Here is a 26768-nt window from a genome sequence, read left to right as displayed (position 1 = left end):
GTGGGGCCTGAGAGCCTGGCACTGGCTGTGGCCTCAGCAGAGCCTGCTGGTACCAGGCACCCCTCTTTCCCGGGGCCGGCTCCTGGACTTTGGGAACAGGGGTTCCCAGGCGGTGCCCGTCAGCAACCTCCAGACACAGCCCCAGAGGTCCCTCTGAGGCCTGAGCCACCCGGCAACCTGGAAGACACACCCCTGCTGCCCTGCCCAGCCTCCTTCTCCATGGCAGAGGGGGCAAAGGGCGAGCCTGGCATCCCAGGGCCAGCCCCACCGGAGCCAGCTCAGACCCTACACACGCAGCGTCCCTCGACCAGGAGGACCCGCTACTGCATCACTGTCACCCTGCAGGGGCTCGGGCAGGCACCTGGGGAGGAGGGTGAGGAACCGGCCCAACCAGCTCCACACCCCTGCGGCCCTGAGGAATCCAGGGGCTGGCGGGAGCCTCTCCAGGGGCCACGCCCCATCACGGGGTGTCTGACTGCCCAGCCCTGGGAGCCCCGGCTGAGAGCCCAACGGCATCAGGGCAGCGTAGCCCAGCGGCAGGAGCTCCGGGCTGGCCGGCCACCTGGGTCCCTACGCAGACGGTGAGTGGGGGTCGGTCCCCGTGTGGGGAGATGGTGGAGGGGAGACTGGCCTCTTGGGCCTCTGCCTGTTCCCTAGGCTTCTCCAACTCAAGGCCCATTCATTCAGCACCCTGAGCGTGAGGGGACTCTGCCAACCCTCCCACCTCCTCTCCTCCCTTCAGCCACAGGCTACCTCCTGAAATCCCTGCTGCTCTCCCTTGCCCTCCCAAGGAAGGGGAAAGCCTGTCACAGAGACGATGGGCAGGTGGGGGTCACCTTCTTCTCAGTAACACCCACCACTCCCCAGTTCCGTTCGGGAGGCCACAGACCCAGCCTGGGAATAGGCAAGTTGCTGGGTGTCCTGGGGCAAGTTGCTTAACCTCTCTGGGCTTTGAGTTGGATTTGGTAGCTAGAGATGAGGAAGGAGGAGGTGGTTACAGGAACATGCTTTGAACTCTAGAGAGTTGAGCTGCCAAAATAGCAGGGATGCTTATTAATTACGTCTCAGTGGCAGCAATAATTACCCCACCTGGCTCTGCACTGGCAGCCACAGGAACAGGCGTCGGGATTCTTAAGCCCTGGGTTTTTATTTGTGTACAAATGACTCTCCTAAATCTGGTGGGTTCAGAGGTAGAAGGATAGGTCCCCCAAAACTCACTGAGGAGGGGTGAATGTGGGACTTCTGTGGGACGACCCTGCGGGGCACGGCTTCGAGTGAGGCTTTGAAGGCTTCTAAGGATGACGGGGTGGCTGTCACAGTTTGTTTTCTAAGCATGACTTTATTTAATCCCCACAACAGTCCCATGAATCCCGGGGCCCTCAACCTAATTACAGTAGGGAAACTGAGGTTCAGGAAGGTTAAGTCAGACTCTGGTGGGAGGCCAGGGCTCACTTAGAGAGGGAGGCAGGTGACTTAACTTCTAGGAACATTATTTTTTTATGTGGGGGAGGGATCTCTGGGCCACAATTAGCAAATGTGGAGTGGGGGCAAGACACAGCTGGGGCTGCAAGTGGGAACGTGTAAGATATGTGCACATCCAAGTGTGTGTCCATGTTCAAGTGTGGGTGAATTTTAGCGGGAGGAGAGCTTGTGGCTGTGAAATTGACTGTGTGCACATGTGTGTCATTGTGTCTGTGTGTTTCTCTGTGCGTATATGTGACTTCTATATCTGTTGTATCTCTGAGCATCTGTGTTTGTAGCTCTGTGACTGTGTGTTTGTGTTTGTTGGTGAGTGTGTGTGCGTTTGCGTGTGTCTCTGATTTTGTGTGTTCATGAAGGCTTCTGGGTGTATTTTTGTGCCTGTGTAATTCTGTGGGTCTGCGTCAGTGTCTGTCTGAGTCGGTGCGTGTGCCTGTGTGACGCAGCATGTGTTTGCCGGCATGTGGGCCTGTGGACTGGTTTGGCCTAGTTTGGGGGTGACTCACAGGTAAGGCGGGAGAATCCAGAGCTTGTTGGGTTGCACAAGGCTCTTTCCCACACTCCCCCCGCCCCCTACTCAGCCTCTCCCTTCTCAGCTCCACACACCTTGCTTGGAGTTCACAGGTCACCCTGCCAACAAATCCACTTCTGGTCTGGGGCCCCGGAGAAGAATGGGCTCTGGGAACCAGTCCTTCTGCTGGCCCAGGAGAGGCAGCCTGGGTCATTGGGGTATGTCTTCAGAGCAAGGACAAAAGGGGGGAGCTATAGGCAGGCACATTCCAACATAGTTTGAAGAACATTCTAGCAGTCATGACTGTCTAGGGATGGGGCTGGTGAACTGTCAAGTGGTGACCTCCCTGGTCCTAGAGGTATGCGAGCAGAAGCCAATGACCACATGCTTGTGGAATGAGTGACTGTCAGGGGTGTTGTCCAGGGTTTGGGTTGGGTTGGGAAAGGCACTGAATTCTGATTGTTGGAAGGTCATTGACAATATCTGATCTGATCATGGACGGCTTCCTTTAAAGCCGCTCTCCTTGTTGCCTTGCCAAAGCTGACTGGGCCTTCCAAATGTTCCTGCTTTTACATCAAATTCTCAGATCTCTGGACTCCTAGTATACCACCTTCATGAGAAAGTTGGCTTTGGATGAGTTTAACCAGGATCTAGCACATCACCTGACATAATTAGCACTGAATGAGTGAATGAATGAATGAGTTACTATCAGCACCATCAGGGACAAGGAGTCTCAGAGAAGCGTAGGTGGTTGTTACTATTATTCAGAAATGGAGAGAGACTCAGTGGGAGGACAGGGACTTGGGGGGCTCTGCAAAGGGGTCAGGCTCCATGTGGGGGAGTCCCAGTGAGGATGGGGGTTCCATTGGGAAAGGGGAGCTCCGTCCTTAATGAGGTCAGGAGAGGGGGTTTGGGGCTCAGTGAAGGGCTAAAATCCAGGGCCTTGAGTATCTGGCTATGCCTTGCTCTCAGGAAGCTCTGGCCTGGGGGAATGGGAAGCCATCTAAGCCCCGACCTTCCAGGGCCCCCCAGACCTGTCCCAGATGCTGTCATAGCCACCAGTGGTCTGGGAATCAGGTCAGCTTCCCTGGGCCTCAGTTCTTTTCATCTCTGCCCCTCATAAAACCTGAGTCATGGCTGGGCCATAGGGTAGGGTCAAAGTTCTGGATTCCACCAGCTCCTCGGGAGGGAGGGAGATGGAGATGGGGGAGGGGAGTTGTGGCAGTGGGTCCATTTCTGGCTCAGGGTGGGGTCTTTGGGGGCTGCCTCATGGAAAAGAGGAACAGAGCTGAAGACAGGCCAGCAGTGAGACTGGGACTGAACAGGCTGATCTCTCTGGGGTCCTTGAGGTCTGAGAATAGGATTGCCCTGGTCAATGCAGTCTGGAGTGAGGATGGACAGCTCCTCCAGGACTGATGTGGCCTCCTTTAAAAGTAAACTTGCAAACCAAAGAGACTCAGTTTATCAGATAAATACATTAAGGTGTTTGGAAGGGTTGGGGTTCAAGTCTTTTTTTTTTTTTTCTTTGAGACAGATTCTCACTCTGTTGCCCGGGCTAGAGTGCCGTGGCGTCAGCCTAGCTCAGAGCTCAAACTCCTGGGTTCAAGCAATCCTCCTGCCTCAGCCTCCCAAGTAGCTGGGACTACAGGCATGCCCCACCATGCCCAGCTAATTTTGAGGTTCAAGTCTTGACTCTGCTACTGTGTGACTGGGCAAATTTCTTAACCTCTCTGAGCATTTTTAAAATCTCATCTGCAAAATGGAAATGTTTATTTATAATGTGTTAATAATTTATTCTGCATGAGGTCCCAAGGTCATGGGATTCTTCTGAGAATTCAACAGGACAATGAACATAAAGCACCTAGCAAGGTGTTTGGCAGAGTAAACTCTCAATAAATGGCTGTTGTTGTTTGCAACGATTAAAACAGAGAAATTTACCAGAGAGTTCCTAGGGAGTTGTCTCAGTCTGTTTCCTGTTGCTAATAACAGAATACCTGAAACTGGATAATTTATAAGCAACAGAATTTATTTCTTCCAGTTCTGGAGGCTGGGAAGTCCAAGGTCAAGAGGGCGCATCTGGTGAGGGCCTTCTTGCTGGCAGGTCTCTGCAGAGTCCTGAGGTGGTGCAGGGCAACACAGGGCAAGGGGGCTGCAGTGCTAGCTCAGGTCTCCCTTTCCCTTCTTCTAAAGCCACTCCCACAATCATATTAACTCACTAATCCATTAATCCACGAGTAGATTAATGGATTCATGAGGGCAGAGTCCTCATAACCCAATGGCCTCTTAAAGGCCCCACCTCTCAGTACTGCCACATTGGGGATTAAATTTCAACATGAGTTTTGGAGGGACAGATATTCAAACCAAACCAGGAGGCCGGGTGTGGTGGCTCACGCCTGTAATCAATACTAGCACTCTGGGAGGCCGAGGCGGGTGGATTGCTTGAGGTCAGGAGTTCAAAACCAGCCTGAGCGAGACCCCATCTCTACTAAAAATAGAAATTAATTGACCAACTAAAAAAATATATATATAAAATTAGCCTGGCATGGTGGTACATGCCTGTAGTCCCAGCTACGCTGGAGGCTGAGGCAGTAGGATTGCTCGAGCCCAGGAGTTTGAGGTTGCTGTGAGCTAGGCTGACGCCACGGCACTCACTCTAGGCTGGGCAACAAAGTGAGACTCTGTCTCAAAAAACAAAAACAAAAACAAAAACAAACAAACCAAAGCAGGAGCTTAGAGGGCTTCTTAGGCAGGCGTTAGTATTATCCCCATTTAGTAAAGAAGGTTACGGGGACCCAGAGATCAAGGGAGAGGCTGGGCGCGGTGGCTCACGCCTGTAATCCTAGCACTCAGGGAGGCTGAGGCGGGCGGATTGCTCGAGGTTAGGAGTTCGAAACCAGTCTGAGCAAGAGCGAGACCCCATCTCTACTATAAATAGAAATTAATTGGCCAACTAATATACATAGAAAAAATTAGCCGGGCATGGTGGCGCATGCCTGTAGTCCCAGCTACTCGGGAGGCTGAGGCAGCAGGATTGCTTGAGCCCAGGAGTTTGAGGTTGCTGTGAGCTAGGCTGACGCCACGGCACTCACTCTAGACTGGGCAACAAAGCGAGACTGTCTCAAAACAAAAAAAAAAAAAAGAAAGAAAAGAGATCAAGGGAGGGGTCAGAAAAAAATAAGACCCAGGCCTTGCCCCTCCAGGAGTGAGGGAGAGATGTGCTTTACTGATGGTCAGGAATAGCAAGATGTGCCCAGAACCTTGGCCTAGGGGGTAGGAGGGAGGATGCCTGGATGTGAACTTAGAAGACATGAATTCAAACCCTACCCTGGCAACTGCATAGCTGCATCATCCTGAGCTCGTCACTCCTCTTCTCTGACCCTCAGTTTCTTCATCTGTTCCATGGGGAAAATAACAGTCAGAGAAGAGAACTGAGGGGAAAGTGCATTTGTAAGGCCGAAAGTGCCGTGTCCTGAGGGACTCTGTTAGATCTACACACACATGCACACAGACTTGTGTCTACACACACACGCCCCACGCTCTGATTGTCATCACCACATGCTCATGCTAGTATACACGTGTGCACACTGCTAAAATTTGGTCACAAATCTCCAAGGTGACAGCAAGAAGTTTATGAGCCAGGGTTTTAGTTTATAAAGTCACTTTTCATTCTTACTCTCTTACCTGGCATGACCCTGTGAAGCAGTCAGTCATTACATCAGGTTTGCGGCAGAGGACCCTGAGGCTCAAAGTGGAGAAGTGGCCTGCCCAAGGTCACCCAGCTAGAGAGCGACAGGCCCGGGGGACCCCAGCTCTGCTTGGGGCTAAAGGCCATCTTTCCTTTCTTCCCTTTTAATGGTCAGGAATGGGGTTAGAAAGACACTTGCCCAGTTTTTGGCTTTCCAGTTTCTCGGTTTTCAACTCCTGGAGAACTAGACCCAGGACTCCTCGGGCACAGTCCCAGCCCCTCCACAACCAGTGGGCCAGATGCCCCTTCCTTTCTCCTTCCTTCGCTCTCCTTTCAGGCGCAGGCTTCAGCTTCACCCTTTGAAGGACCCTGCACTTGGGAAACCATTCTCGCCACCCTTTGACCCTTATCTCTCTTCTTCCTGGCACCATCTGCAGGGAGCTGGACCACAGTGAGACAAGGACACCACAGGACAGATCACCAGGGCCCAACATGGAGGAGGCAGGTGGGCCCCCGGCCCGGGCTGAGGCGCGAGTGGTAAGTGCCATACTGACGTGGCGGCAGCGGCCCCCTGCCCAGGAAGAGATCAGACACCGTTTTCACAAGGTGTCCCTGGTATCAGGGGCCCAGATGGAAGCCCCCCGGGAGGAGATGTTTGAGCACAGCCACCATCGTGGAGAAGTCAATGGCTTTGCTACACGGGAAGAAGAGACTGTGAGTTGCCAAGGCCCTCGGGATGGGGCTGGCTCCAAGAACTTCCAGAGCCATGGGCCCATCTTTTCCAAGAAGTACACGCCACCCCCCAAGGAGAAAAGGCCAGTGAGGAGGCAGAAGGAGGCCATGGACCAGGGCGATGGCAGCACCCAGCCTCCCAGTACTGAGCCCCCAGGCTTGGGAGCCATGGCCAGGACTGAGTTCTTAGTGCCCCTGCCTGGGCCCCGAGAGCCAAGCCCTCACCCAGGTGTGGGTCTCACTAGTGGGAGCTCCTGGAGCCTCGAGGAACGGCGGGTGACACGCACAGTGCGGACCACCACGATGGTGGGAGGGCACGTGGACAAGCGGATGAGCAGCTCTGTGACTGTGGGACCATCACTTCCGGGTGAGGCCCTGCCAAGGGGCCGCAACGTTGCCCGCACGGTGAGGGCAGTGGTGGTGAGCCCCCGGGCCGAGGGCTCGCCCAGCCACAGCCAGGCCCTGGAATTGCTAACCAGCCTCGTGCCTGCTGAGCACAACCCACCTGCCAGCCACCTGCCTAGGCCTGTGGCTTCCGTGCCAAGGACCTCGGGCCTGGGCAGCACAGCAGGGGTAGCCCTGAGGCAGCCATCAGAGACAGAGACAGCGGAATTAAAGGACACTTCTACCCTGGCCCCTACAGGCATCCCAGCAGATGGTCACCCACTTCAGAACCAGGATGTCCCTATAGCCCACCCAGACCAAGCCCAGGGCAAAACCCTGGATGCCAGGACCTATGAGCACCCAAGGGTGCAGACAGCCTCCAGCCCCACCCAGCTCCCTCTCCAGGCTTCTCAGGGCCAAACACCAGTCCCCTCCTCTCCCAGACTCCAGACCCATGCCCTTTCCATGGACCCAGCCCACCCCCCAGAGCAGCCTGTGGTGCCCACTCACCCCAGGGCCCAGCTCACTCCCCATGTCATTCCCCCTTCAAAAAGGGAAGGGCTCACGAAGCCCCCTGCTGCCACTGTCCTGCCCATGGTAAAGAGCGAAGGTGTGAAAGTCCCTGGACAACCTCTGACTCCATCCTCTACAAGAAGGGAGGCTGTCCCCAGCCCAGGAGGTCTTTCTGCTCCATCCTCTCCAAGGAATAAATTTTTTCAGGACTCTAAAAATGTCCCTGTCTTCTCCCCTACCCGGAAAGAGGTAGTGCAAGGCCCTGGTGCTCTTGCTGCCTCATCCCTCTCAACCAAGGTTGTCCAGGGCTCCGAAGGCAGCCCTAGTATCCAAAAAGAGGTTGTCCAGGGTATTGCAGGCAGCTTTGCCCCTTCCCTCACCGAGGAAGAGACAGTCCAAGGCCCAGCTGCTCCTGCTCCCCTGATCTCCAAACAGGATAAGGTTGCCCAGGGTTCTGAAGGGAGTTCCATCTCACCTCCCTCCCAAAAAGAGGTTTTCCAGGGCTCAGGTGCTTCTGCTGCCCCATTTTCCACCCAGAAAGTGGTTTTCCAGGACCCTCCTGTTCTCCCTGCCCCATCCTCCTCAGTGGACAAAGTGTACCCCAGCCCAGGAGGCACCCCTGCCCCAGTGGCCACAGAAGCAGAGGCCAGCATGGAGCCCCAGCTCGTGCCTGACCCCACTGAGGGCAAGATGTGTCCAGAGCCATCGAGGGAGGAGGATGAGGTGGCCCTGGATGCTGACCTAGAGATTTTCCTGGATACCCTGCGGAGCATGGAGCCCCCTGAGATCCTCCGCACCCACCGGCTGCCACGAGCCCCGCGCTCCTCCTACCTGGCCATGTACGCCACGCTGCCTGCCATAGAGGAGGACCAGCCTGGGCCTTGGGTGCTGGGCCCCGGGCCCCAGGAGGTGCCTGCACTGGAAGAGAAGGAGGAGGAGGAAGAGGAGGAAGAGCCGGAGAACCCCTACCTGAGTGATGACGAGAAGCTCCAGCGCAGGCAGGAGAAGGCTGGGCCCAGCCCCTCCTGGGACCTGCGCCCCGCCAGGCCCAGCCAGGCCTCTTGCTCGCCTCTGGAGATGATGAAGAAGCACGTAGCAGGTGCCAAGGGCCCCCACCCAGAGCTGGGGCTGGAGCTGCAGGCAGGCAGCAGGCCCGCTTCCCGTCTCGGAGGCAGCCTTCTCTTTGGCAGTCTGGTGCCTGCCACCAAGGAGGCCCCTGCCCCAGAACCACTGGGCACAAAGCTATCTGCTCTGCCACCCCATGGAGCACCAGGGCTCAGGAAGGTGCCAGGACAGTTGCCCCTGCTCTGCAGTGAAAGGCCACCGCCAGAGAGGCCCGCATATTCCCAGTCCCCAGAGGGGTGGGTGAGTGAGGCCTCGGGTGGGCCAGGGAGGGTCTGGGTGGTGTGAGAATGGTGCTGGGTGAGAGTCAGGGTCTCTGGGGCAGGAGGCTGTGCAGGCCCCATCCTTCTGGGCCTCAGTCTCCCTATCCAGACAGCGGGAGGTTTGCCCTGAGGATTCCAAAGGGCTTGGTGGCTCCGATATCCTGGAAGCTGGGGGAGGGGAGTGATGAATGCCCAGCTCCTGGGACAGGGTGATGAGGCCCCTGGGGGTTGGGGACAAGAGTGGTATCCTCTGTGGGCCACACCTTAGGGAGGATGTGGGGTCCTCAGAATGGCAGGGTTTGGGGAGACAGCAAAGAGGTGACTCCATAAGACTTCTTGCCAACCCCTTCGTTTCAGAGCCCAGCCTTAAAGACCCAGGGCAAGCTGAACACCAGGCCTGGAAAGGTAGGGGCGTGGGGCTGAGTGGGTGAGGGCAGCAGAAGGTGGGGGCCTGGGGTGGGCCTGAGACCCCTTTTGTGCCTTCTCAGGTGATCCTCTTCTCCGAGCCTGGCTGCCAAGGCGGCAGCAGGGAGGTCTGGGAAGACGTTGCTGACGCCACGGGCTGGGCTCACGTAGCCTCCATACGGGTGGTGCGAGGCTGGTGAGTGGGGAGTGCCCAGTGGGCATCCTGGCTGTGAAGCTGGGGGTGCGGAGGGCAGTGAGGAGTGGCCAGGCCAGCCTGGCAGAAACCCATCAGCTCCCCAGAGACCCTGGCACATCCTCCTCCTCACCTGTGAGCTGGGGTTTCTGTGTCCACAGCTGGGTGCTGTACGAAGAGCCGGAGTTCCGGGGCCGGAAGATGGTCCTGCCTGAAGGAGACGTGGAACTCAGAGCCCCGGGGCCAACGTGGGGCACGCAAGGCTTTGGCTCCCTAAGGAGGGTGGTCCGGGTGAGTGTGCTGGAAGGTGCACACAGCTTTGAGTGCCTAGAGTTGGAATCTCTGGGAGAGATCATATGGAGTGGGGGCAGGGGGCTTACTATGGACTGACCTGTAGATTCCTGACCGACCTTGGAACTGACTGGGGGAGAAAGGGCTTCTGAGCAGCATGCAGCCTGGCTTGGGAAGCCAGGCAGAGGCCAAGCCCCACTTAGGGAAGCAGCCTGGGGAAGTTTGAGCTGGTGCTGGAGCAGGACAAGGTGAGAGCAGCAGAGACGGGGCAAGAAAGAATGTGCAGTAGTCACCTGCCACCCAGGGGCCAGCTCTTAGGCCCACAGCTAGACCCCACATGCCGTGCATGTCTGTTCATTCGTTTGCTCACGGATGCTCACTCATGTCTACTGCATGCCAGGCACTGTGCCAGGCAATGAGCAGGGTGAGATCTGCTCTGCCCTGCAGGACTTACAGGCAAGCTGGGCTATGAGGGTTGGATCTGAAGCTGGGATGCCATCTAACCAGGTAGAGGATTTATGGACATCCCTCTGGCTGCCAGGCGGAGAAAAGACTGGGATCCTGGAGGCAGGGAGACAGGGAAGGGCTGTGATTTCCAGCCGGGAGCACCTCTGATTTTTGAGGGAAGGGTGTGTGGTTTCAAAAGTCAAGATGATAATTTCATATTTTTAAAGTGAAAAAAACCAGCAACATTGTTTTGACAGCACAGATTTACAAACTTTCGAAATTAAGCTTGACAAAACCATCCCCACCACTGGGGAGACCCAGAAGGAAGAAGAGTGACTCTAAAAGCAGGGTCTATCAGACATTTGGAGTATTTTTGGTTTGTTTTTTGCTTTTAATGAATAACTGAGTCCAGAGCTGTTGCAATCTTCCTAGTTAAGAGATGACAAGAGCTGATTAGCCTTAAGTAGGGCAATGGCCCAGTAGGACAGGAGTTTTCAAAGCCTCTCCAGAAACACACGAATGTTTGTGGACAGTTAATTGTGAGCTTCTCACAATAAATTCATCTTCATGTGGGAGGTAACGAGCTACAAGAGAAAAACAAGGCTTTGAAGTCAGATGGTCTGGAATTCATTTGATCCATTCAGCATTGATTGGGCACCTGTTGTGTGCCTAGTACGTGGGAGGTGCTGGGTTGCTACAGTGAAAGAGAAACTACTCTGTGTTTGGTTCTGCTACTTACAAGCTGTGTGACCTTGGGCAGGTTGCTTAACTTCGCTGAGCCTCACTTAGTAACACCCATGGGCAGGATTAAAGGAGATGGGATAGGACAGTGCCTTGCACTCAGTAGATGCTTCATAAACCTTTGATGAATGAGTGAAAATAGTCCTGGTGAGGAAGAAACACCCAGAATGCAGAGGACCTTCTGCTTCCTGGGATGAGGTGTAGGCAAAGCCAGTCCAGATAGAGGCAGGAATTGTACCCAAAGGAAGGGTCAGAAGTGGACCTCAGGAAGTGGCTGTCCATCTTACCCATGGCCTCATCAGGCTGGAAGTCAGGCTGCCCAGAGGCAAGGGGATGGGCATGGCGCTTTGCAGGTTCACCTGGGAACTTTGGTCTGGAATCTTCCCAAAGGTCTAGCAAGGGACCAGCAAGGGCTTTGGTCTCAGGCTTGGCTGGCTGACCTTGCAGAGAACACCCAGTCACTCTCCTGGTTTCTGAAGAGACAACCACAAAGGTTTACCCAGAAACCCCCTGGAGCCTTGGCTAGACAGACTTGGGGAGCAGAGGCAGTCTCCAACAGGTGCTGTTTTATACTTCGTTCCTCTCCGCTCCTGCAGGACTATGGCATCCCGGAGATCAGCCTGTTCTCTGAGGAGGGCCTCCAGGGCGAACAGGTGAAGCTAACAGAGGCCTTGAAGGACGCCCAGGGCCTGGAGAAGCCCCTGAAGGTGGCGTCTGCCACTGTCTCTGCAGGACTGTGAGTCTGGGCTGTTCTGGAATCCTTCCTTTGACATTCATTGTGCTGGGTGCTAGGGACACAGAGGTGACAGGACATAGCTCCTGCCTTCAAAAGTGCTCAGCCTACTGGTGGGGACAGGCAAATAAACAGGCAGTAGCGATCCAGAGTTCTGGAATGCAGAAGCAGGGTCCCCTTCACCAACCATGGGGGGGGGGGCAGGGTGTGGGAGTCAGAGAAACCTTTTTGGAAGAGGAGACACCTCAGCTGGGTTAAGCTGCCCGAGAATGTAAGCTCCACGAGGACAGGGATTTAGTATGTTTTATTCACTACTGTATCCCTGATGGCTGAAGCAGGGTCTGGCAGTGTAGAGTCCCCTGAATATTTGTTAATTGAATGAATGGGGAAAAGAGCATATCTGGCAGAGGGAATAGCACATGCGGAGGCCCAGAGGTGAGCCATCTAAGCTTCAGAATTTCAGCCTTACCAGTGCAAGTAACAAGTGGGGAGAGATGAGGCCCAGGAGGAAGGAAAGGGCCAGGCAGGGCCTCTGTGCAGTTGGGCTGTCTTCTAAGGCTAAGAGGGAACTACTCGGGGTTTTAAGCAGGTAGGTGTGCTAGAAAGAACTCTCCAAGTACTGTGTGCAATTAGAGAGGGCAAGGCCAGAGGAAGGGAGACCAATGGAGTGGCTACCGCAAGAGATTACAGAGGATTGAGGTGTCCTCCAGAGTCCCCGTGATGGGCCCCTCCCCTGCAAACCTCCTCCCCTCTAAACCTTCCCTCCCTTCCACCAATTTGTCCCTTGGGGTCTGGAGTGCAGCAGCCTCTCTGCCTTCCCCCAGGTGGCTGCTGTACCCCAAACCATTCTTCGAAGACACCCCCTACATCCTGGAGCCTGGAGAGTACCCCACCTCAGAGGCCTGGGGCACAACGGAGCCCAGTGTGGGCTCCCTGGAGCCCATGAGATTGGTAAAGAGCAGGGCCCACCCACAGGCGGGTAGGTCCAGGCTCCTCCCCTGGTCCTGAGTAGCATGGTCCCAACAGTCTGCGGGCAAGGGGGGATGAAGTATAACACAGCACCCCTTTGGGACCACCCCCTGGGAGCTCCTCCTGGGAAGGGTGGTAGGAGGAGAGGGAGGATTAGCCCAAGGAGTTGGGGAGAGGGAAGGCATGGGGGTCTCAGGATCAAGAAGATCATAGGTCCCCAGCCCCATCTTTCCTCCCCTCTGGGCTGGCGTCACATTTCTGTGTCCTCTGCAGGGCTGCCCAAGTGTGGAGAAGCCAGGGGAGCCCAAGGTAAGGGTCTGGGCTTCAAGGTCAAAGGGGGCCTTTGGTGCTGGGGGAGGAGTGTGTGGCTAGAATGGCCTGGACTGAAAAACCAGAGAAGAGGGCACTGGGGGCCAGAAGGCTGGTCTGGGGAGATGGAGCCTGAGGGGCTCACTGAGAACTTTTGATATGTAAGGACCAGGTCAGAGGTCAGAGTAGAGACAGAAGTTAGGTAAGGGGATGGGGCTCAGTGAGGGGGTGTCGGCTGGGGGAGGGGTGCTCTTGGCTGGTGCTGGGCAGAGCCCTTCCTGGGCTGGCTGGGTGTGCTTGGGTCCAGATGACTCCCCACTATACCGACACCCCTTCCCCACAGGCTGTGGTGTATGAGGCCCCAGGCTTTCAGGGTCGCAGCTGGGAAGTGAGCAGAGACATCTACAACCTTCAGCAGCCAGAGGACAGCCAGAGCCCTCACCTGATCTCTGTGGGGTCCCTGCGAGTTCTTGGGGGCTGGTGAGGACTCAGGACCCTTCTACATCATCTCCCCCACTGGCCTTTACCCTTGTGGGTGGGGAGCTACCTGGGGGTGGGGGCAGCTGTCTTAGCCATCCATGGGCTTCCTGTGACTGAATCTGCCTGTCTATCCTCCCTTCCCCCAGCTGGGTGGGCTACGAGAAGGAGGGCTTCCGGGGCCACCAGTATCTGCTGGAAGAGGGAGAATACCCTGACTGGACACACTGGGGAGGCTATGATGAGTTGCTGACCTCCCTGCGGGTTATCCGGACGGTAAGCAAGGGCAACTGGGCCATCCCTCTGCCTCTGGCCACAGCCAGATTTCCCCCACTACAATTTGTGGAGGGAAGAATTTGGAGCCCCCTTCCTATCCTTCCTGGAAGTGCTCCCTGAAGTCTAGCCTCTCTCCCTCTTGCTGCTCTTCTCCAGGCTACACTGACAGCCTCACCCCTAATTCCCCGGGTGGGCTGCGACCCTGGGGTCTGGGCACTCTCAGGGGTTTCTGTCCCCGGGCGGGAGAGACCTTTCTGTCCCCGGGCGGGAGAGACCTTTCTGTCCCCGGGCGGGAGAGACCTGACTGTCCCTGGGGCCCAGGACTTCGGGGACCCGGCCGTGCTGCTGTTTGAGGCCACAGACTTTGAGGGGCACGGTGTGGAGGTGAGCAAGGCGTTGCCGGACGTGGAGCTGGTGCGACACGGACCCCGCACGCAGGCCATCCACGTACTCAGCGGCGTGTGAGTGACGCAGGCCGCGGGAGCTGGGCGGACAGGGGCGGGCCGGGGGCGGTTCCAGGAGCGGTGCGGGTTCCGCCTCCGCCGACCCATGCCCCGCCCTTCCCGCAGGTGGGTGGCCTACCAGGAGGTGGGCTTCTCGGGGGAACAGTTCGTCCTGGAGAAGGGCGTGTACCGAAACTGCGAGGACTGGGGCGCGGGCAACAGCGCCCTCGCCTCGCTGCAGCCGGTCTTGCAGGTGCGTGCGGGCCGCGTGGGCGGGGCTCCAGCGAGGGGCGGGGTTTGGAGTCGGGTCCGCCCCCCGCAGAAGGGGCGGGGCCCCGGGAAAGGGCGGGGACGAGGGGGCAACGCTGAAACCTGGAGGAACTGGGGTGGGGGCTGGCGCTCTCTTTAAGTCTCGGAACTTTGGTCTCTCCTCAGGTCGGGGAGCACGAAGTGCACTTTGTCTCGAAGGTAAGGAGGGGACTCTGCAGCGAGCTGGTGGGGGCGCACCCTACCAGCTTCTCCCGGCCTTCACCACCTCCGTCCCACTCCGTCGCCCTCCGCCACCCGCATCTCCTCCTTTCTGCTTCCAGATTCAGCTTTTCTCCGGCCCCGACTTCCTGGGCGACCACATCTCCTTCGAGGATGACCAGGCCTCTCTGCCCGCCTCCTTCCACCCCCAGTCCTGCCGTGTCCAGGGCGGCAGGTGAGACGCGGAGGGGCGGAGGGGCGGAGGGCGGAGGGCGGGGTGTGCTCTGAGGTTCGAGGGGGGCGGGACGGATCTGCCAGGAAGCGCTTAACTCAGTTTGGGAATCCGGGCTGCAGGAAGAGGTTCTTTCAAATGATTTCCTTTCTTAGGCTTCCTTGATATTAGCTGTTCCACCCCAAGCCATTCAAATTTAAAACGAACAAAAATAAAGTTTTCATGGAAAATGTAAAACTGTAGATAGTGTAATATAAGTAATCCCAATCTTGTTTCATCTGTCCATCTGCTTTTTTTTTTTAAGTGGGGTATTTTAAATCTCTGACATAACATAAAATTTCATGGGTAAATACTTCAATATATATCTCTAATAAGAAAGGACTACCCCACCCCCACATAGCCACAAGTCATTATTACATCTAATAAAATTAACGTTAATTTGTTAGTTACTACCTCATACCAAGTCAAATTTCTTCCATTGTCTCAAAAATGCCTTGGTTAAATTAGTTTGTTTTTCTCAGTATCCAAATAAGGCCCACACATTGCATTTGGTAGATTTAGTCTCTAATCTATAACAGTTCCCCTTCCTTTCTTGTTTTATGCCATTTATTTGTTTGAAGAAACCCAATAATTTGCCCTGTAAGTTTCCCATATTTTATATTTAGCTAATTGCTTCGTGGTACTATCTTTTACCTTGTTACTCTGTCTTCCATATTTCTTGTAAACTGCTTGTTAGATGTAGAGGCTTGATTAGATTCAGGGTGTTTTGTTTTGTTTTTTGGCAATAAAACTACATAGGTGGTGTTATATACTTCCCATTGCATCACATCAGGAGGCACATGGGAGGCGTCTGGTTGTCTTACTTTTTTATTTTTTAATTTTTTTAGAGATGGGATCTTGCTATGTTGCCCAGGCTGGAGTGCAGTGGTTATTCACTGATCATAGTGCACTGCAGCCTTGAATTCCTGGACTCAAATGATCCTCCTGCCTCTGCCTACCTAGTAGCTGAGACTACAGGAGGATGCTGCTTTGCCCCTATTTTTAATAATATTAAGGTCCCAACATTATAAGATTCCCCATTTATCTTTTATCTAATAGTTTTAGCATCCATTGATGATAATTGCATAGATCCATCATTTCTTTAGAGGTTACAGAATGATTTTCTAATTTTTGTTATTCCTTCGACACATATTGTCTAGAATGCTTCAATAATGATGAACATTCCCCTTTTAACTATTCGGTTACCTGAAATAGTTTACATAGAAAAGGTAGTTTGATCCTTTCTCAAGGATTATATTTGATACTTTCTCTCAATTTCCAGAATAATTTCTGAATTGATGCTCCAGCAACCTCCAAAGCTGACCAATGATAATATTTTTAAAGTATTGTTATGAACTCATGGATTTTTATATATTTGATATGCTTCAATCCATTGCAGTTACTATTTTTTCGTATGCTCAAATTATTCCATCTTTGACCAATGGGAGCTCCTTCAAACTGCCTCTGGTCCTTTGATATGACCCCAGTAGTTTTTTGTTTGTTTCTTTGTTTGTTTTTTGAGACAGAGTCTCGCTTTGTTGCCCAGTCTAGAATGAGTGCCATGGCATCAGCCTAGCTTATAGGAACCTCAAACTCCTGGGCTCAAGCAATCCTCCTGCCTCAGCCTCCTGAGTAGCTGGGACTGTAGGCATGCGCCACCATGCCCGGCTAATTTTTTCTATATATATTAGTTGGCCAATTAATTTCTTTCTATTTATAGTAGAGACGGGTCTCACTTTTGCTCAGGCTGGTTTTGAACTCCTAACCTTGAGCAATCCGCCCCCCTCGGCCTCCCGGAGTGCTAGGATTACAGACATGAGCCACCACGCCCAGCCGACCCCAGTAGTTTTGATAACTTCCTTGGTACAATAAGATGACAAAGATAATTTTGTACATTTTTTGCCCCAAACCTGGAATTAGCCATTTACCAAGGAACCCTGATTCCTTTCAGTGGGAAATGATATTTAAAGATCAAAATATGCATGCTAGGTGTCTCAAAATTATTAATATAATACCAATATTACCACTAACACTAAAAACCACTGAATGCAGTTTGAGGTTTCTTGTGGATCTTTTTGTCCTCAGGGCATTCCCTATATCCCATTAGGTATGTATAGATCAAAATACTATGCTTTAAAGACATTTGAGACCATACTTTGTTATGTATGGTTATGTCACCAACCTATCAGGTTAGGTTCATTTATTTTATTTATTTTCAATATTTAGATATATTTTTCATTTTTATTCAATTCTGTTTTTTAAATTACATGAAATATTTATGTGGTTCCTGTCTTAGCTCAGGTTGCTGTAACAAAATACCATAGACTGCTTGGTTTAAAAAGCAGAAATTTATTTTCTCACAGTTCTGGAGGTGGGAAGTCTAAGAAGGTACGACCAATTCAGTTCCCCAGTGAGGACTCTCTGAATTGTAGAAGGCTGCCTTCTTGCTGTGTGTTCTCATATTAGTAGAGAGAGTGTGAGATCTTGTCTCTTCCTCTGCTTACAAGCACACTAGTTCCATTGTGGGTCCCACCCTCATGACCTCATCTAAACTTAATTGGCTCCCAAAGGCCCTATCTCTAAATACCATTACTTTGAGTGTTAGGGCTTTAACATATGATTTTGGGAACATACAAACATTCAGTCTATAACAATTCCAAAGCCAATAGCTTCCCTGTCTGTCTCTGAAACTTTTTCCACTTCCTCCCCTATAGAAATCATTTTTTAGTATTTGATTTACTTATCCATTGTTTCTTTCTGAAGATATAAGCAAATATATACTCATAATAGTGGCTCACGCCTGTAATCCTAGCACTCTGGGAGGCCGAGGCGGGCGGATTGCTCGAGGTCAGGAGTTCGAGACCAGCCTGAGCAAGAGCAAGACCCCGTCTCTACTATAAATAGAAAGAAATTAATTGGCCAACTAATATATATAGAAAAAACTAGCCGGGCATGGTGGCGCATGCCTGTAGTCCCAGCTACTCGGGAGGCTGAGGCAAGAGGATTGCTTGAGCCCAGGAGTTTGAGGTTGCTGTGAGCGAGGCTGACGCCACAGCACTCACTCCAGCCTGGGCAACAAAGCGAGACTCTGTCTCAAAAAAAAAAAAAAAAAAAAAAAAAAGAGTGAATTTTATGGTATGTGAGTTACATTTCAATCTTTTTTGTTTTGTTTTGAGATAGGGTCTCACTCTGTTGCCCAGGCTAGAGTGCAGTAGCATCATCGTAGCTCACTGCAACCTCAAACTCCTGGGTTCAAGTGATCTTCCTGCCTCAGCCTCCTAAGTATCTGGGACTACAGGTACAGGCCACCATGCCTGACTCATTTTTCTATTTTTTTTGTAAAGATGGGGTCTCACTCTTGCTCAGGCTGTTCTCAACTCTTGGCCTAAAGTAATCTTCCTGCCTCGGCCTCCCAAAGTGCTGGGATTACAGGCGTGAGTCACCATGCCCAGCCTATATTTCAATCTTTTAAGGAAGTGTACTGTAAACACTGTTATATGTCTTGTTTTTTTCATTTAATTATTTGGAGATCACTTAAAAAATTTTTTTTTCATTTTTCATTATCATGGATACATTATAGGTGCGTATCTTTTTTTTTTTTTAATATATGAAACGTTTCACGAATTTGTGTGTCATCCTTGCACAGGGGCCATGCTAATCTCTGTATTGTTCCAATTTTTAGTATATGTGCTGCCAGAGCAAGCACATAGGTGTGTATCTTTATAGGGTACATGTGATGTTTTGATAAAGGCATATAATCTATAATGATTATATGTCAGGGTAATTGGGGTATCCACCACCTCAACCATTTATGCTTTCTTTGTGTTAGGAACATTCTAATTCCACTCTTTATTTTTTTTGAGACAGAGTCTCGCTTTGTTGCCCAGGCTAGAGTGAGTGCCGTGGCGTCAGCCTAGCTCACAGCAACCTCAAACTCCTGGGCTCAGGCAATCCTTCTGCCTCAGCCTCCCGAGTAGCTGGGACTACAGGCATGCGCCACCATGCTGGGCTGATTTTTTCTATATATATTAGTTGGCCAATTAATTTCTTTCTATTTATAGTAGAGACGGGGTCTTGCTCTTGCTCAGGCTGGTCTCGAACTCCTGACCTCGAGCAATCCGCCCGCCTCAGCCTCCCAGAGTGCTAGGATTACAGGCGTGAGCCACCGTGCCTGGCCCTAATTCCACTCTTTTAGTTATTTTAAAATATATAATAACTTACTGTTGATTGAGTCACTCTGTTCTATAAAATACTAGATCTTATTCATTCTACTTAACTGTATTTTTGCATCCATTAACCATTCCCATTTTATACCCCCCTGCCCCCTACTACCCATCCCAGCCTATGGTAACCATCATCCTACTCTCTATCTACTCTCTGTGAGTTCAATTGTTTTAATATTTAGCTCCAACATATGAATGAGAACATGTGAAATTTGTCTTTCTGTGTCTGGCTTATTTCACTTAACATAATGGCCTCCACTTTCATCCATGTTGTTACAAATGACAGGATTTCATTCCTATGTATGGCTTAATAATATTGCACTGTGTATGTGCACCACATTTTCTTTATCTGTTCATTTGTTGATAGGCACTTAGGTTGATTTCAAATCTTGGCTATTGTGAATAGTGCTGCAGTAAACATGGAGCGCAGCTATCTCTCCGAAGTACTGATTTTCTTTCTTTTAGGTACATATCTGGGAGTGGGATTGCTAGATCATATGAAAGTTCTATTTTTAGTTTTTTGAGAAACCTCCCTACTGTTGTCCATAGTGGCTATACTAATTTACATTTCCACCAAGACTGTACAAGTGTTCCCCTTTCTCCACAACCTTGCCAGCATTTGTTATTATCTGTCTTTTGAATAAAAGCCATTTTAACTGGGGTGAGAATTTATATCCCTTTAAGAGCACTTTCTCATTCCTCTTAACTGCTATGTTATATTCCATTTCTTAGCTTATTCAGCAAATTCCCTATTAGTGGGTATTTGGGCTGCTTCCACTCTTAGCTATTGCAAACAGTGCTATAGTGAATAGCCTGATGTGTGTTATTTCATATTTTTGAGGGGTATCCTTGGGATAGATTCCTAGATATGGGATTGCTGAGTAATTCCTGTAGAGTTTTGTTTAATATTGCCAAATTCCCCTCCATACCGGCAGTAGGATTTCATTCAGTGCTTTCTAAAGTCTGACCTTAGTCCCTGCTGGTGCAGTGCCTGTTCATCCTTGACTTCACCTGGGCTAGGAGAACACGATCAAGTCTGTGTCCATTCTTGTGCATCTCAGGGAGCCTGGGCAGGCCAAGCACAGGGTAGGCTCAGAGACCCCCTCACCTTCTCCTTTCTTCCCCTTCCCCAGCTGGATCCTGTTTGATGAGAAGAACTTTGAGGGTGACCAGCACATTCTCTCTGAGGGCGAGTTCCCCACTCTCACGGCCATGGGCTGCCTGGCCTCCACAGTCCTGGGCTCTCTCCGGAAGGTACCCCTGGTGAGTTTCCCCGTCCAGTTCCACGCAACCCTGGAGGCAGAGGTTGCTGCAGGGGTCCTGAGCACAGACCCTCTTCTCACTGCCTAGTCAGCTTGTGCGGGGGTTGAATTCGGTCTTTTCCAGAACCGCCCCAGGCCTCCTTGACTCTGGGCTTCAAAGCCAGTTCAGTTTACTCACTATCCATTGAGCACCCACTAAAATGGGACCTGAAGACACTGCTCAAATTGGACATAGCTCTGCCTTCAAGGAGTGCATGGTCACATGGACATAAAGATTACACCAAGTGGGGGTATCCAGATACAAAAGTAGTGCAGGGGTGTTAATCAGCACTCGGGTGTTAATCCTTCCCATCCCTGGAGCAGGGGCCAGTGCTGCCCAGGTGATGGCCCCTGTAGGGAGGAGTAACAGGACCAACTAGGTAGATGGCCCTGCTGCAGATGGGACAGGCAGTGGGGTTGCTGCTAGAGTGACCCAGAATGGATGGTGATACTCTGGACCTGGAAAGAGATGGATGGAAGTGACATGGGCCAAAATAAAGATCTAGCGTCTATAGGACTTGATGACTGACTGCGTGGGCTGTACCTAGTCTGAACAACTGACACTTACAGTGTGCGTAGCATGCACCAGGTGCCATTTAAAAGGCTTCCCATGAACTAAGGCCTTTAATCCTCACCACAATCCTACGAGGTGTGTTACCATTATTATCTCCTTTTCTAATTGTAGAAACTGAGGCACAGAGTGGTCTGGCAATTTGTTCCAGATCACACAGCTGGTGACAGGCAGAGCCAGGCCTGTCCCCAGGCAGCTGGCTCCAGAGTCCAAGCCCCTTACAAGAGTATGTTGGGCTCTGAAGACAGAACTGGTTCTGAAGCCCAGCTTTAGGGCTTGAGCAAGCAGTTTACCTTCTCAAGCCTCAGTTTCCCCTCTATTCAATGGTGATAATAATAGGATCTACTTTATAGGGTTGTTGAAGTGTTATAATGAGATCAGGTAAAAAGCGCTAGCACCAAATCTGGCATATAGTAAGCTCCAAAGAAATGAGAAGTGCTGGGCTGGTGCGGTGGTTCACTCCTGTAATTCTAGCGCTCTGGGAGGCCAAGGTGGGAGGATCGCTCAAGGTCAGGAGTTCAAAACCAGCCCGAGCAAGAGCGAGACCCTGTCTCTACTAAAAATAGAAAGAAATTAATAGACCAACTAAAAATATATATAAAAAATTAGCCGGGCATGGTGGTGCATGCCTATAGTCCCACCTACTCGGGAGGCTGAGGCAGCAGGATTGCTTGAGCCCAGGAGTTTGAGGTTGCTGTGAGCTAGGCTGACGCCACGGCACTCTAGCCCGGGAAACAAAGTGAGACTCTGTCTCAAAAAAAAAAGAAAGAAATGAGAAGTGCTGTCTTCACCAGTATTGTTGCTTTGGCGATGATGACAAGGAGAGGATATAGAATGAGCTCCAGGTTTCCAGCCTGGCTGTTGGTTTTTGCAAGTGTCATTTACTGGAGTGGAGGTTTGAGGGGAAAACCTGGGTCCAGTCTGGCACATAACTGCATTTGAGGATCTGGGACACATAGCTGGCAGCGCCCAGGAGTCAGTGGCGCTGTGGGGACAGAGCTCAGCAGGGAAGTATACATCTGGGAGTCAGGTGTGTGGGGCTGGGGGGCTATCGGGACTCAGGCTCTCATGGCCTCACCGTCCTCTGTCCCCTGGGCCCCCAGTACTTTTCAGAGGCCTCCATCTTCCTGTACGGACTTGAGTGCTTCGAGGGGAAGGAGATTGAGCTCAGCAGGGAGGTGCGGAGCCTGCAGGCAGAGGGCTTCAACAACCACGTGCTGTCCGTGCGGATCAAGGGGGGCTTGTGAGTGCGCTGTGGGAAGGCTGGGATGCGGGGACAGCTGGCTGGGAGGAGTAGAGGGAGGAGATCCCAGAGCCTCTGGCCTCTCCCCAGCCCCACTTCTGCCCCCTGCCCTCAGAGCCAGGAAGGAGGGAAGTGTAGGCTGGTGGGCCTCTCAGGACCTACTTTGTCCTGCAAACCCCCAGCCTACTTCCCAGCCTCCTCCTCCTGCCTCAGGACCCTAATCCCACGCAGTGGGGTCCCAGCATGAGAGAAGAGGAGGTGGAGAATGCTCTGACATCCCTGCCTCCTCCTCTGTCTGTCTCTGTGTCGTGTCCCTGTGTCTCTGGCACTTGCTGGGCCCAGCTGGGTGCTGTGTGAGCACAGCGACTTCCGGGGCCGCCAGTGGCTGGTAGGCAGCTGTGAGATCACCAACTGGCTGACCTACAGCGGCACGCAGAGGGTGGGCTCCCTCTACCCCATCAAGCAGGTGAGTAGCGTGTCTGGGGTCGAGTGTGTCTGGGTGTGTGTCTGTGTGTTCCCCAAACACAGCATTTGTGTACTTTCGTCACAATTTTTGCCACATCATCATTCCTCTTGAACCATTATCTACTGAATATTTTTCTCTAATTCAACTCAGTTTTTTTTTACCTTCTCCTTGTCCTAAGAAATAATGTCCATAAAGTCATGAGTTCGATGTGTATGTAGGATTTTTTTTTTAGCAGACATTATAATAAATATATTACCATTAAATTTTCAAAAATAAGTTTATCCACATAGTACTAGAAATGATCTCACGTGCCACCCACTGGTAGTAACCACAACTCACTTGGGGAAACACTGTGTCTGCACGTGTGTTTCTGTCTGTCTGTGGCTGCACGTTGGGACATGGGTCTCATTTATGTACATGTGCACTTACGCGGCAGCACAGCTGTGGGCTCTGTGTATGTGTGCCTGCAGGTATATGCCCATCGGAGGGTATTTCTGCACTCATGATATTATTTGTGTCCATGCAGAGTCTGTGTGCTCTGGCAAGGACGTGTGCGCGCGCGCACGTGCATGTGTCTGTAGGAGCATATTTATGGCTGTGCATGTTTGCGCCCATGACACTGCTGAGAGTGTGTGTGTCTTTGTATGAGGATATTCGTGTAGTCACTGTATTCCCACTCTCATAACATCATTGCTGGAAGAAATCTTGGAGGTTATCTCCACGCCTCACATTTTACAGATGGGGAAATAAAGGCCCACAGAAGTGGACAAGGATTTGCTCTGCAATCTTGGGCAGGTACCATACTTCCTTGGACCTCCATTTCCTCATCTTTAAAATGGGGATAATATCTGTCATGGGTTTGTTTTGAAGACTGAAGATAAATAATATATGTAAAACCCTTAGAACAGTGCTTGGGTGGGTAAGCACTCAACAAGCATTAGCTGTGATTATTATTATTATTACTGTCACCACCATCTAAGACCCCCAGCTGATTTGTGATGTCTATAGCCCAGTGTCCACCCCAGTGGGGCCCCCTTCTGCATGGGTGTTGCACATCTGTATTCCTACACACAGCTGTCCTTGTAGCAAACAGAGGTGCGTGGCACAGAGGTTAGGACACATTGGTTAGGATGTGTGACTTTGTGTGGCTGCGTGTGTCCAGTGTTTGTGTTTTCTGTGAACTTCTGTGCCACCATGTGGACCATGTCAGTTTGTCCCTCTGCACACATCTGTGGGTGTCTATGAACATGGAACTGTGTGTGTGTATGTGTGTGTGTGTATGATGCGCGTGCCTTCCTTATGTGTATATAAAGAAGGGGTGACTTAGAAGCAGGGTCAAGGAAAGTTTGGAGGCAGGAAGGAGGGCTTGGGACCTTGATACTGGAGAGTCCAGAGTTGAGGATATTGGGGGCCCAGGTTGGACCATTCCTGCCCCGGTCCCCTGACTCAGCCTCTCCCCACCACCAGCGCCGGGTTTATTTCCGCCTCTGGAATGCAGCACTGGGGGGATTCCTGGCGGTGCCAGACCACGTGGAAGACATGAAGGCAGGCCGTGTGGTGGTCTCTGACCCTCGAGCTGGAGGCAGCTGCATCTGGTACTACGAGGATGGGCTGCTGAAGAACCAGGTACGGATGTAGGGGCTAGGACAGGGACACCCAGGCCCCAGGCATTTGCAGGCCCATCTTGGGGAGTGTCAGCCCAGTCAGGAACAGGACGCACCCTCGGGCCACAGATGCAGAGAGATGTACACAGAAGCCAGGACCCTGTGTACCCTGCATTCTCTGGGCAAGTCATACTCTTCTCTGGGCCTCAGTCCGTAAAACAAGAGCATTGCACCAGATGCTTCTAAGGCAGCAGTCCCCAACCTTTTTGGCACCAGGGACCAGTTTCATGGAAGACAATTTTTCCATAAACCAGGGGTGGGGTGTCGTGGTGAGGAGGGAGTGGTGTGGAGCTCAGGCGGTGATGCATGGCCCATTTCCTAGCAGGCCACAGATCTGTACTAGGCCGTGGCCCAGGGGCTCGGGACCACAGTTCTAAGGGACCCCCTAGCTCCGATATCCTGCGACAGAACTTGAATCCTATTAACAATAATATATTCACTCCACAGACATTTCCTGAGCTCCTACTATGTGCCAGGCCCTGTTTTAGGTGACAGGGATATAGCAGTGAGAAATGACTCCTGCCCTCCTCAAACTTTCGTCCTAGTGGGGAGAGACAGAAACAACTTATTTAAAGTAAAATATCTTAGTATCTTAGAGGATGAAAGTGCAAGAGAGGAAAGAGAAATCAAGAAAGGAGAGTAGAGAGTATCAGATAGCTCTGACAAGGGGGGCCCTTGCTGAGAAGGTGACATTTGAGGGAGGCAGCTGTGTAGATGTCTGAGGGAACAGCATTCCAGGCAGAAGGAACAGCAAGTGCAAAGCCCCTGCGGGAGGAACAAGCAAGTCTACCTGAGTGGCTGGAGTGAAGTGAGTGAGGGAAGTAGCAGGAGATAAGGGCAGAAAGGTTATGGGGAGTGGAGGTCTTTGTAGGCCATTGAGAAGTTTTGTCCTTTCCTTGGAATGGGAGAGAAGACTGACTATGTGTGAGGTGCCTTTCACACAAATGCCTCCTGTAATCCTTAGTCTAGAGCACTACAGGGCAGGTCCTATTATACTCCCCATTTTATACATCAAAAAAAATCAGAGCACAGAGAGATTACGTATTTTGCTGAATGTCACACAGCCAGTAAATGTGTGCAGGTTTGTCTGATGCTAAAGCCTGTGCTTTGGAAGTCAATGATGGAAGCCTTCCTGGAGGAGTTAATATTTTTCCAGTCCTTTATGGTTTCTCACATTGAACCCTCACAAAAACCAGCCTTTGGAAACTCCCATCCCCAAGGAAACCAAAGCTCAGAAGGGTTAAGAGACTTGCCCAGGGTTTCAGTCCACAGAACCAGGATTCAAAGCCACCTGTGTCAAGGGTGTCTTGGATATGGTGGAGTCCCTGTCAGGGAAGTAGTGCCTGATGACCTCCTGGGGCCTCAGGTGGCCCCAACCATGAGCCTGCAGGTGATCGGACCCCCCAGCCCAGGTTCCAAGGTGGTGCTGTGGGCTGAGAGCCGCCTGCCGCGCCAGACGTGGAGCATCAATGAATCAGGCCACATCTGCAGCCAGATGTTCGAAGGCCAGATCCTGGATGTGAAGGGTAATGTGGGGTGTGTATGGGAGAGGGTCTCCAAGGGGGCACAAGGCAGCGGGATCCCCAGTTCTGACTATCTCCCCATCTCTTAATCATCTACTTCCAGGTGGCCGGGGCTATGACCGGGACCACGTGGTGCTATGGGAGCCGGCCAAGGAGAGGGTGTCCCAAATCTGGACCATCCACGTGCTTTGAACGCCTCCCACCCCCAGCCCTGGAGGTGTTTGCTGGGATGAATGTTTTTATAGAGTTTTTGTTGTAACATAAGCTATTTTCTAATATGCTTCCAGGTGTCCTCATCTTTGTGCATCTTCATATTTGAAGGTGGAGGCAGGGTGAAGATTTGTGTACCTGCCACCTTCTCACACTCAGGCTTTCCTCAGCTCCCGCTTTGGGGTGCAGATGTGCAGCCTCCCTCTGCCACCAGAGGGAGCGCTGGAACCAGACTGCCTGCGGAGCTAGTCTTGGGCAGTTGCCCTGACTTGTGTTCCTTGAGCTTGCCCTGGGTGGGGTCTGCACTGGGCTGTTCCGCTCTCAGGGAACTCGCAGTCCAGAATTCAAGAGGTAGGGTGGTGCATTGTGGCAGGGGAAGAACAGAAGTGGAGGGGAGCACAGAGCACGAACCTAAACCACCTGCCTAGAAGAGGGGTGCTCAGCTGAGATGTAGAAGTGGGAAGCAGTTAGCCAGGTTAGAGGTGGCAGAGGGGAAATGTTCTAGGATGCAGACAAGTCCAGGGGTGAAAACTTAGAAGTTCAGTGTGCCAGGCAAGAGAGCTGAGTGGGGGCCACATCCCAAAGGGCTGTCCCTTCTGGTCTCAAGGTCTAAAGGTTTGGCCTCGGAGAAGCCAGGACAGGGGGCTGGGTCCCTAACCCAGCTCAGAGAAGACAGGACATAGAAGAGGAGGAGCTCCCTCTGTCCCCCAAGGTCCTCAAGGAAGAGGCTGAGATGGGAGGGGCCCTTGGGGGCTGCTCTGGGGCGCCCTTCCCTCCCTGCAGCTCCCAACTCCACACCCAAGCCCAGGAGAGTTAGGAATGGTTAGAGCAGCTGTTTGTCCTTACTGCCTTCCC

At 52.1% G+C, this 26768-nt stretch overlaps 1 protein-coding gene and 1 non-coding gene across 2 annotated transcripts; one reads left to right on the top strand and one right to left on the bottom strand.

Annotated features, from left to right (window-relative positions):
- Nucleotides 1-145: 145 nt before the first annotated feature.
- CRYBG2 (crystallin beta-gamma domain containing 2) lies at nucleotides 146-25984 on the top strand. The gene is made up of 20 exons (XM_020280710.2): nucleotides 146-581; nucleotides 6113-8669; nucleotides 9047-9094; nucleotides 9178-9290; nucleotides 9449-9578; nucleotides 11363-11502; nucleotides 12324-12450; nucleotides 12742-12777; nucleotides 13121-13257; nucleotides 13404-13530; nucleotides 13852-13991; nucleotides 14100-14226; nucleotides 14409-14441; nucleotides 14564-14676; nucleotides 20069-20198; nucleotides 21911-22050; nucleotides 22393-22516; nucleotides 23984-24142; nucleotides 25547-25706; nucleotides 25807-25984. Exons 1-20 carry the CDS (start codon nucleotides 220-222, stop codon nucleotides 25893-25895), a joined length of 4992 nt encoding a protein of 1663 aa, XP_020136299.2. The 5' UTR covers nucleotides 146-219; the 3' UTR covers nucleotides 25896-25984.
- Nucleotides 18314-18418, bottom strand: LOC142869730 (U6 spliceosomal RNA). The gene has a single exon (XR_012918303.1). It is a non-coding gene; the product is annotated as a U6 spliceosomal RNA (small nuclear RNA).
- Nucleotides 25985-26768: the final 784 nt, after the last annotated feature.

Source organism: Microcebus murinus, chromosome 2, assembly GCF_040939455.1.
Source record: "Microcebus murinus isolate Inina chromosome 2, M.murinus_Inina_mat1.0, whole genome shotgun sequence".
NCBI classification, from domain to species: domain Eukaryota; kingdom Metazoa; phylum Chordata; class Mammalia; order Primates; family Cheirogaleidae; genus Microcebus; species Microcebus murinus.
The sequence above is the reverse complement of the archived record's forward strand: the minus strand, read 5'-3'. Positions and strand labels throughout refer to the sequence as shown.

Bases quoted from the DNA above. Each gene is read 5' to 3' on its own strand.
- CRYBG2 (XM_020280710.2), top strand. From the start codon at position 220: ATGGCAGAGGGGGCAAAGGGCGAGCCTGGCATCCCAGGGCCAGCCCCA. The intron at 14,677-20,068 runs GTGAGACGCGGA...CCCCTTCCCCAG, and splicing joins TGCCGTGTCCAGGGCGGCAG to CTGGATCCTGTTTGATGAGA. The intron at 24,143-25,546 runs GTACGGATGTAG...CTGGGGCCTCAG, and splicing joins ATGGGCTGCTGAAGAACCAG to GTGGCCCCAACCATGAGCCT.